This window comes from Marmota marmota, unplaced genomic scaffold (assembly GCF_001458135.2).
Source record: "Marmota marmota marmota unplaced genomic scaffold, marMar, whole genome shotgun sequence".
In the NCBI taxonomy this organism is placed as follows: domain Eukaryota; kingdom Metazoa; phylum Chordata; class Mammalia; order Rodentia; family Sciuridae; genus Marmota; species Marmota marmota.
This window is the reverse complement of record NW_025999880.1, coordinates 4,124,872-4,135,941: the sequence shown is the minus strand read 5'-3', so window position 1 is coordinate 4,135,941 and position 11,070 is coordinate 4,124,872. Positions and strand designations below refer to the sequence as shown.

The following is an 11,070-nucleotide window of genomic DNA, read 5'->3' as shown; positions in this document are numbered from 1 at the left end:
TTTTTTTTTTTTTTTTTTGGTGGGGGGGCACTCAACCACTGAGCCACATCCCCAGCCCTGTTTTGTATTATATTTAGAGACAGAGTCTCATGGAGTTGCTTAGCAACTAGTTTTTGCTGAGGCTAGCTTTGAACTGGAAATCCTCTTGTCTCAGCCTCCTGAGTGCTGGGATTACAGTCATACACCATGGCACTGGGCAAAGCCTTGGTTTTAATCCCTAGCACCAAAAAAATTAGCGAGCAGCCAGGTACGGTGGCTCACACCTGTATTCTCAGCAGCTCAGGAGGCTGAGACAGGAGGATTTTGAGATCAAAGCCAGCCTCAGCAAAAGCTAGTTGCCAGGCCAGCCTCAGCAACTTAGCAAGGCCATAAGCAAATTAGTGGGACCCTGTTTAAAAAAAAATAAAGAATAAAAAAGGGCTGGAGATGTAGCTCAGTGGTGAAGCACCCCTGGATGCAATCCCCAGTTACCTGCCCCATCCCCAAAAGAATAAAAAACTCTTAAAATTCAACAATAAGGAAAAGAATCTATTTTTAAATAGGCAAAAACCTGAACAGACACTTTGCTAAAGAAGATATACAGATAGTAAATAAGCACAGGAAAATATCCCCCAAATCACTAGTCATCAGGGAACTGCAAATTATAATCGAAATAGATTCTATTACATGTGTAGTATAGCTAAAATAAGAAAAAAAGTGATATCAAATGTTGGTGAAGATTCAGAATTAGAATTTCTATACATTACTGGTGCAAGTACAAAGTGATACTGTCACTTTGGAAAATAGGCAGTTTTTTTTTTTTTTTTTTTTTAATCAAGTTGTCCTGAGCATAGGACCCAGCAATCCCACTCCAACATATTTACTCAAGAGAAACAAAAACTTTTGTTCATACAAAAACCTATTCGGGGAGAATATTTATAACAGCTTTATTCATAAACAGAAACTAGAAACAACCCTAATGTCCTTCAGTGGTGAATAGATAAACAAGTACATTCATACAATGGAATACCTATTCAACAACAAAAAGGAATGAATCACTGATGCACACAACGTGAGAAAACCTCAAATACATTTTTCTAATGTGGAAGATGCCAGATCCGAAAAGGTAATCCTGAATGATTCCATTTTAATGGACATTTTAGAAAACGCAAAACTATAAAGATGGAGATCAGTCATTGTCAGTGGTTGGGAGAAGGAGGATGGTTCGACTGCAGTGGGCAGAAAGGAAACTGGGGGAGGGGAAATTATAGAACTGCTTCTATTTTGATTGTAGTGGAAGCTACATGATTATATTCATGTCTCAAAATTCATTAAATTATATATCAAAGAAAAAAAAAAAGCTAGTTGCCAAGCAACTCAGTGAGACCCTGTCTCTAAATCAAATACAAAATAGGGCTGGGGATGTGGCTCAGTGGTTGAATGCCCCTGGGTTCAGTCCTCAGTGCCCAAAACAAAAAAGTAAATAAATAAACAATAACAAAAAAATAAAACCAGGGCCTTGCACATGCTAAACATGAACTCTACACTGATCTACACCCTCAGCCACTCCTGCTTGCTTATTATAAGATTTATTTTAAGAGTAAAAAATTCCCATTTTGCTGTACCCTTACCATTATTAATCATTGTAATTATCATTAATTAGTTATATTTATATAAAATTATATTTATACCATAAATTTTCTGGTTTGCTAGATTGAATTTTAATTAGAATTTCTTTGATTATTAATGAGCTTAAATATTTTTCTGTATGATTGTTAGGTATTTTTCTTTTTCCTTGAATTATCTATAGTGGATATTTTTCTACTGAAATGTTGAGAAAAGGTCTATATTAAATATAAGTACTATAGACTTCTTGTAGGTGATAGAAGTAATTAAATTATTAATTTGCCTATGTAAATATAGGTTTTCTTCACTCATTTTTCAAAGAAGCAAACTTTTATTTCATGTCTTAACATAAGACAAAATACATTTTACTTTTGAGAGATAACTTTTTTCAATCATATCTTTTTAAGGAGCTCCCGTCTTACCTTGGTAAACTGGACGTCCCATTTCAAAGAGGTAATATTTCTCATTTATCACTTAAGCATTGACATTAAAGTATATTCATTTATGCTGAGAAGCCCATCTGTGTCCTCTTATCATAGTTATCTTCTTGTTAAAAGTACTGTCCTGTAAGCTTATTCTCTCAGAACTACAAATATGCGACCTTGATAGGTCATCTGATCCAAAGATGATTAGGCCCAACCATTTAACTAGGTCTCTTTATTTAAATTCACATAAAATTAATTCAAGCTGGAATACTAATTGTAGGAAACTTGAATATTATTGGGAATATTTTGCACTTCTAAAGCTTCAATTCTAGAATATTGCCATAACTTATAGTAGTCATCCATCATGAATGGAATAAAGAATAAGTAAAAAGAAGTAGAAAGGACCTCTCTTGCAGATCTTTCTGGTTCTTGAACTGTTGATTCTGTCATTCAGCTGTGCCATATTTTAAATGATTGAAAAGACTTTTATTACTCAAACTATTTCCTAGCAATTTAATGGTTTTCTTTCATTAGAGAGAGTATTTCTCCCAAAGAAAAGTGTCTCCTTGCCTAATTTATTAGTTACTGCACGTTAGAGTGGAAAATACACCACTTAGAAATATAAGCGCTAAGCAGGTGTAGCCTACCAATATCACAAGTTGGCTTCCCATTTTGAGTGATTCAAATATATAAGTCAATAAAACTACAAGAGGCTGCATGTTATATACCTTGGTATGGTTTGCATATTGTTGAATCCTTGTGAAAATATCAAGAATCTATTTTTATAACTTTTGCAATTTTTAATTTTGATTTTTCATTGATACATAACAATTGTACATATTTGTAGGATACAGTGTTATGTTTTAATACATTATGTGCATTATGTAATGTTCGATCAGGGTAATTAGCATATTTGTCATCTCAGACATTTATCTTTTTTTATGTGGTAGAAACATTTAAAATCCTCTCTTCTGGCTATTTTTGAAATAGACAATACCTTTTTGTTAACTGTAGTTACCCTACTGAGTAATAGAACACTAGAACTTGTTCTTTTCTAACTGTAACTTTGAATCAATTGGCTAGCCTTTCTTCTCCTTTCCCCAGCCTCTGGTAACCATTATTTTGTTGGCTACTTGTATTAAATCAACATTTTTAGACTCATTACATATGAGGGAAATCGTATAATATTTGTCTTTCTGTGTCTGGCTTATTTTATTTAGCATAATGTCTTCCAGGTTCATCCATGTTGTTGCAAATGACAGAACAGTATTATTATGTTGTATATATGTACATATACACCATATTTTATTTATCTATTAATCCATTATTGGACAATTAGGTTGATTCTATATCTTGGTTACTGTGAATAGTATCAGTAAACTTGGGAATCTCTTTCACATACTGATGTTGTTTCCTTTGAATATATACTAAGTGATGGGATTGCTGCATCATTTTATAGGAAAATTTAAAAATTTTTAGGAACCTCCATACTGTTTTCCATAATGACTATACTTCATTCTCACCAACAGTGTGCAAGATTCCTTTTTCTCCACATCCTCACCAGTACTTGTTTTCTTTTGTCCTTTTGATACCAGCTATCTTATATGGAGTGAGGCGATATCTCATTGTGGCTTAGACTTGCACTGCCCTGATGATTAGTGATATTTTTTCATACCTGTTGGTTATTTGTATGTCTTCTTTTGGAAAATGCCTACTAAGTTTTTTGCCCATTTTAAAATCAGATTATTTGTTTTTGAGTTTTGGTTTGTTTTGCTTTACTATTCTGGATATAAAATATAACAATATAAACACAAAATATCTCTTGGCAAATGTATATCTGCAAGTATTTTTTTCCATTCTATAGGTTGTATCTTCCCTCTGTTGTTTTTTTTGTTGTGATTGGATCTATTGATATTAATTTTTTAAAAGAACAGTAACTACTTCATGAACTAAATTTAAAATTGGCCAGTATAGAACTATGCTTATGGCTTAGTGATTGAGTGCTTGCCTAGAATGCTCAAGGTCCCTATTTTGATCCCCAATACCTCAAAAAGAGAGAAAATTAAAGATAGATAAATAGATAGATAGATAGATAGAATAGATACAGATATATTTATTTTTTATTTATTTTTATTTTTTTGTTACTGAGGATTGAACTCAGGGGTACTTGACCACTGAGCCACATCCCTAGCCCTATTTTGTATTTTATTTAGAGACAGGGTCTCACTGAGTTGCTTAGTGTCTTGCTTTTGCTGAGGCTGGCTTTGAACTTGAGATTCTCCTGTCTCAGCCTCCTAAACTGCTGAGATTACAGGCGTGCACCACTGCACCCAGCTGAAGTTATCTATTTTTAAGGAATGTTTAAATCTGATGTTTATTTAATTTTGTCTTCCAGGTAAGTAGCATTAAATTATGTTTGTTTGAGGAAACACATTTTCATTCTTATAGTTTATAATCCTAATATATAGGAATATATTTCCCATGCTATGTGGCTAGGATTACAGGCATGCACTAGTGAGCTCAGCAAAGCAGATTGGGGCCAGAGAGATTAGGTACCTGAATGACAATCTGAAGTTTGGGCTTTCTTTTGTTTAGGCTTAGAAAGTCACTGAAGATTATTAAGCAGCAAAAGAGTCTTTTTTTTTTTTTTTTATTGGTACTGGGGATCAAACCCAGGGCCTTCCACATGCTAGACCATTGCTCTTCAACTGAGCTACATCCTCAGTCCCTTTTTTCTGATTTTCATATCTCCTTCATAAAGTAATAAAACTTTTGAATGTGAAGAGAACTTTGAGACCATCTAATGCTGCTTTCCATTAGAGATTAAAAACTAAAGTCTAAAGATGTGAATTAACTTGATCAAGTTCATACAACAAGTAAATGATAGAGCTAGAATTTGAAATAAATTTCCTCTTTACCAGCCAGTGTTCAGGTATACCACATTGCCTCTCCATCAGATGTCTCCTCAAATGCTATATTAACATGCCAGGTACTCTCAGGTTTCAGACAACTATAAAGAATAATGAACTTTCATTCATATTCCATTCAACTCTTATCATAATTAACTTTGGACAATGACTCAAATGTGAAGTTCACTGCATTTGAAACAGACTACGTAAATACTTGACTCAGAGTAGTCAGAAAGTTGTTCCTTTTTTTTTTTTTTTTTTAATCATATTCTGCTCAGAACTCTTGTTTGGTTTTCTTTAGATATTGGAGAGACTGCCTGAGGAATATAAATTTCAAAATTTTTGCTCTCTGTGTGGTTCACAACTTTACTGGAGAGTACTTGGTTTTGTTTTTGTTTTTCAATTAAAGGAATTTATTACTAGAACTTTCTGTTCGCCATGTTTATACACACTTTCTGTTCCTACCCACTTACCAAACCTATTCAGATGATTTTTAGTGTGTCAGAGCCACTTGGTGTTCATTTATCTCTTAAATCTCTTACCAAATTCTGACTCATCAAGTAATTATTTTCTTTTTTTTTCAGTTTTTATTATTTATTTTATTTATAATTATTTTCTTTAAAGGGATTCTTCAATGTGCCACAAGCTATATAAAAAGGATCATAAAAAAGTGTTAACCAAAGCGTTATCATCTATCTTACTTTCTTTATTTTATTGGTACCAGGGATTGAACCCAAGGTGCTTAACCACTAAGCCACAGCCCAGCATTTTTTATATTTTATTTTGAAATAGGGCCTTGCTAAGTTGCTGAGGCTAGGTTTGAACTGGCAATCCTCCTGTCTTGACCTCCCAAGCTGCTGGGAGGGCAGGTGTCCACCACCTCACCCAACTCATCCTACTTACTTTATAGTGGCCCTTTTTTATTGTTGTTTTCATAAAAAATTCATAATTTCGATAATCTAGAGTTGACTATAATTATAGACAGTTTAAAAGTTCTAGCATGCTGTAGGACCCACATCATTCACTGTCATTCAACACACCTATTGCATGCTACTTTTTTTTTTTCAATTGATATTGGGGATTGAACTCAGCGCCACTACCACTGATCCTCATCCCCAGCCCTTTCTTTTTCTTTCTTTTCTTTTTTTTTTTTTTTTTTTGATTTTGAGACAGGGTCTCCCTAAGTTGCTTAGGGCCTCCCTAATTTGCTAGGGCAGGCCTCGCACTTGTAATTCTCCTGCCACAGCCTCCCAATTCACTGAAATTACAAGCATTACAGGCATGTACCACCGTGCCTGACTACTTTTCTTCTTGTAGTCTTCTGTTTCCTTGCTCTGGTTATCCTCTGTCCTGAACAATACCAGGACAAACTTCTCTTTCTCCCACTCTTTTTCTACATTCTATAGGGACCAAGACATCTAAGTTATGTATCTTTACTTCATAATAGCACACATTTTTTCCTACTATACATTTTAATTGCCTTACTCCCTTACTGTTAAATACTAATATTATATTAATTTAACCTATATGTCATTTTGCTGATCCAAAGTTAGTTTTTTCCTGTTTGACTTTTTTCTAAGCTGACCCTTATATCTATCTTACTTGGGTGTAAATAGTCCCTTGGCAATTCTTTTTTTTTTTTTTTTGGGGGGGGGTACCAGGGATTGAACTCAGGGATACTCGACCACTGAACCACATCCCCAGCCCTATTTTGTATTTTATTTAGAGACAGGGTTGAGTTGCTTAGTGTCTTGCTTTTTGCTGAAGCTGGTTTTGAACTCGCAATCCTCCTGTCTCAGCCTCCCGAGCCTCTGGGATCACAGGCGTGCGCCACCATGCCTGGCCCATGGCAGTTCTTTAGTCTGTTAAATTAATTTTTCCACACTTGGAAGACAATAAAAATTAAGAAAAAATTTTTTAGTTGTAGATGGACAAATACCTTTATTTAATTTATTTATTTATGTATTTATTTATTGTGGTGCTGAGGATTGAACCCAGTGCCTCACACATGCTAGGCAGCTGCTCTACCACCAAGCTACAACTGCAGCCCCAACAATAAAATTTTTACTTAAGGGGCTGGGGATGTGGCTCAAGCGGTAATGCGCTTGCCTGGCATGCGAGGGACACTGGGTTCCATTCTCAGCATCACCTAAAAATAAAATAAAGATGTTGTGTCCACCAAAAACTGAAAAATAAATATCAAAAAATTCTCTCTCTCTTTTCTCTCTCTCGCTCTTTAAAAAAAAAATTACTTACCTAGAATATCATTGTTCAAATGGAACTTTTTGCTGAAAAGTGATGAAAATAATCTGTAATTGCACTTTCTGGTATACCCAATAGCTATATATGTGTGTGTTGAGTACTTGAAATGTGGCTAGTACAACTGAGAAACTGAACTTTAAATTTTATTTAATATTAATTATTTTAAATTTACCTAGTCTTGTGCAGCTACTGCATAAGGGAAATATCACATTCATATTTTTTAGGTTATAAATAAAGATATCAGTTTAAAATAGCTCAAGAGAAAAAAAGAGAGAGATTATATAGAATGATAGTGAATCTAACATTAAACATTATTGAATCCAGGGCTGGGGATGTAGTTCAGAGGTAGAGCTCCTTCCAAGCATGTGCAAGTCTGCAAAGAAACAAACAAATAAAAGAACATTATTGAATCCAGAGGCTCAAAAAGACTCTCTTGCTTCATCTTGGGTTTGCTTATCTGTGTATCTTGGGTATTATTCACTTCTACCTTAGGTAGACTTTGTCCAGGTGGTAAAGAATTTGATTCTAGGTATTGATTCATATTCTGTCTACAAGGTGACTTCAAGCCAGGGAAAGCCAGTCTCCTTTATGAACTTCAAGAAAAAGGTTTCACTGAGACACAGACTGGGCCAACATGATTCATGTGTCCATTTTGAAGTAAGAATATTCTGATCGGCCCACCCATGGGGGTGAATGGAGAAAGGGAACTGTGATTGACAGCCCTATAAGAACATTGTGTAATAAGGGAGTTATAGTTTTCTACAGGAAAAAACACCAAGTAGACCAAAACAATAACTATGCACTATAAACAGTTTTCAATAATTTAGTTATGTAGTCTATATGACAAGTTTGAACTGTCTCAGTAACAAGCACTAGACAACTATTTCAAGATAATTTAAGCAAAAACATAATAAATAAAAATGAATGTATTGTTATCTCTCTGTGTGTCTTTCTCTCCCCACCCACAATTCCTTTTTTAAAAAATTTTATATTGAGAATAGGGTCTAGCTAAATTGCTGAGGCTGGCCTCAAACTTGTGATTCTTTTACTTCAGCCTCTTGAATTGCTGGGATTACAGGCATGAATCACTGTACTCAGCAATTTATTGGTTCTCATAAAAAGTCCAGGGGTTATATGCCTTCATACATGACTCATTCTAGTTGTTCAAGTAATAATTGATTTTTTTCTATCTCCATTTCTTTATTCTTCATTCATCTGTGTTGTCTTTGTTCTCCGAGACACCTTTTTCACATAGATGTAGACCCTTGGCCACACATAAATAATCCATTCAGTTGAGAGTTTCAGGAATCCTTTTCCAGTGTCCATACTGTTATATGCATGAAGGGTCTCAGACAGTTCATAAATTCACTCAGGCCAGGTAGGCAGAACCAAAATGATCAATAGTCCCATCAAAATGACACTTGAGTTCCATCTGAATTACAAGGAGTGCAATAATTGAGTATTTCTTCTCTCTTTTTTTTAATTTATATGCTGCTTTTCATATGAACACTTATTATAAATAATTTAATTTTTTGACATAGATTTACTTCTTTGATATGTGTCTTTCTCTTAATTTATAATAATAAGGATGAGATTAAGGATTTTTTACCATTTAGTTCTTTACATTATTGGAACTAGAAAGGAAAAATTTTTACAATGGTTTTATGGTATATACAGTGTGTTATATAAATAATTAGAAGCAAAAGGACTAGGAAAAGAGTAAAAAAAATTCCCTTCTAATTTTTTATTACTTTAAACATTTTTTTTTAGATATTGATAGACCTTTATTTTATTCATTTATTTATATATGGTGCTGAGAATCGAACCCAGTGCCTCACACATGCTAGGCAAGTAAACTACCACTGAGCCACAACTCTAGCCCCTATTTACTTTTAATTCTCTTTGAATAATTGTACTGATAAGAATTCTTTAGCACAGTCCTGAATTATTATGTATTTACCTTGCTTGAACATTATTTTTCCTTTCTTTCTTTGAATTTTTTTCAAATTTTCTTTGAATTTTCTTTCTTTGAGCAGGGATTGAATCCAAGGGCACTTAACCACTGAGCCATATCCTAAGTCCATTTTATTTTTATTTTTTATTTTAAGACAGTGTCTCAAAATTTACTTAGGATCCAGGTGTGGGGACATATACCTGTAATCCCAGCAGCTCGGAAGGCTAAGGCAGGAGGATTGCAAGTTCAAAGGCAGCCTCAGCAAAAGCAAGGTGCTAAGCAACTCAGTGAGACCCTGTCTCTAAATAAAATACAAAAAATAAATAGGGCTGGAGATGGAGATGTGGCTCAGTGGTCAAGTGCCCCTGAGTCAATCCTTGGTACAAAAAAAAAAAAAGTAATTTAGGGCCTCGCTAAGTTGCTGAGACTGGCTTTGAACTTGCACTCCTCCTGCCTCAACCTTCCATGCCGCTGGAATTACAGGCGTGTGCCCTGTGCCTGACCAAACATTATTCTTAATCTCTGAAAAATTCAATGATGATTTTATAGCAAAACTTTAGAAACAATCTCAGTCTCTATTAATAGGGGAATGGTTAAATTAAAATAATCAAATTTTTGTGTAGTTCTTCAGTGAAGTATTTTGAAACCATATAAAAATCACAATAAAATCAGAACAATGGATTATATCATTGTCAGTATCCTGGTTTGATATGGTACTATGGTTTTGCAAGAAGTCATCACAAATAAATCTGGATGAAAGTAGATCAATCTTAAAACTGCATGTGAACCTACAGAATTCTTAAAATGTAAAGTTTAAGAAAAATATAAATCATAATTATAAACGAGGTATAAAAATATTTTTGCATAAAAATAGGTTAAATTCTTGTAGGCACACTATATTATAACCATATTAAATTTTGCATAGGAAAAAAGTAGAGAAAGAAAGTATACCAAGTGGTCATAATGATTATATCTAAGCTATTAGGTTTTAAATGATATTCTTTTTTTCTTAATGCTTTGCCTCAATTTGTAACTGTCCTCATATGAATACATACTATAACTGTTTTAAAAAAAGTAAATTACCTTTTAAAAATACATTTACAAATCTTGCTTTCTCAGCATGCCAGTGTGAAGGAAAAGATAACCGAATTCCATTACTGAAGGAAGTTTTTGATGCCTTTCCTAATACCCCCATTAACATCGATATCAAAGTCAACAACAATGTGCTGATTAAGAAGGTACTGGAGTCATTGCCTCCTCTTGGTGTGTTGCATCCAATTTCACAAACTAAATAAGGTCAGAATAGCTGACTGCTTAGGTTGGTAGTGTTCAAGGAAACGTGATACTCCATGGATCAGCATTGTTTTAAATAACATCATGATAGAGGTCATTTTACTGCAGGGGAGTCTATTTTCAGAGTGAGCTGGCACATTTCAGTCATGAATAAAAGTAAACTCCTATGAGCCTATTATTCTGGTATTTATACAATTACCTTCTGGCTTAACGTGTTTAACGTGATACTAATAAATAATTGTATCTGTTAAGTAAATTATATAATGGTAAAATGTAAACAATTTTGTGTTTTTTTAAATAATCCGAAATTTGGTTTTTTCAAAATTTTGTACATCCATTATTTGCAATCAGTTTTAAAGTAAAAATGATACAAGTGAATTTAGAAATAGGCACATGCATAAAATTTTGAATTTTCTCATATAGGTTTCAGAATTGGTGAAGCAGTATAAGCGAGAACACTTAACAGTGTGGGGTAATGCCAGTTATGAAATTGTAGAAAAGTGCTACAAAGAGGTAAGTTTCAAAATGATACAAAATGATCTATCTTTGATTTTGTTATATGTCTATAAATACTTCATCACACACACACACACACACACATATATATATATATATATATATA

The 11,070-nt window shown here is 33.8% G+C and overlaps 1 protein-coding gene across 3 annotated transcripts in view; it reads left to right on the top strand.

Moving 5' to 3' along the window:
* The window catches only part of Gdpd1 (glycerophosphodiester phosphodiesterase domain containing 1), a 48,560-nt gene that overhangs the window by 23,147 nt on the left and 14,343 nt on the right, over positions 1-11,070 (top strand). For all 3 annotated transcript variants that reach the window (XM_048792240.1, XM_015495398.2, XM_048792236.1), the window contains exons 4-6: positions 2,013-2,058; positions 10,275-10,393; positions 10,872-10,961. In XM_048792240.1, coding sequence (XP_048648197.1) covers positions 2,013-2,058; positions 10,275-10,393; positions 10,872-10,961 — 255 coding nt within the window. The remainder of the gene's footprint in view (positions 1-2,012; positions 2,059-10,274; positions 10,394-10,871; positions 10,962-11,070) is intronic.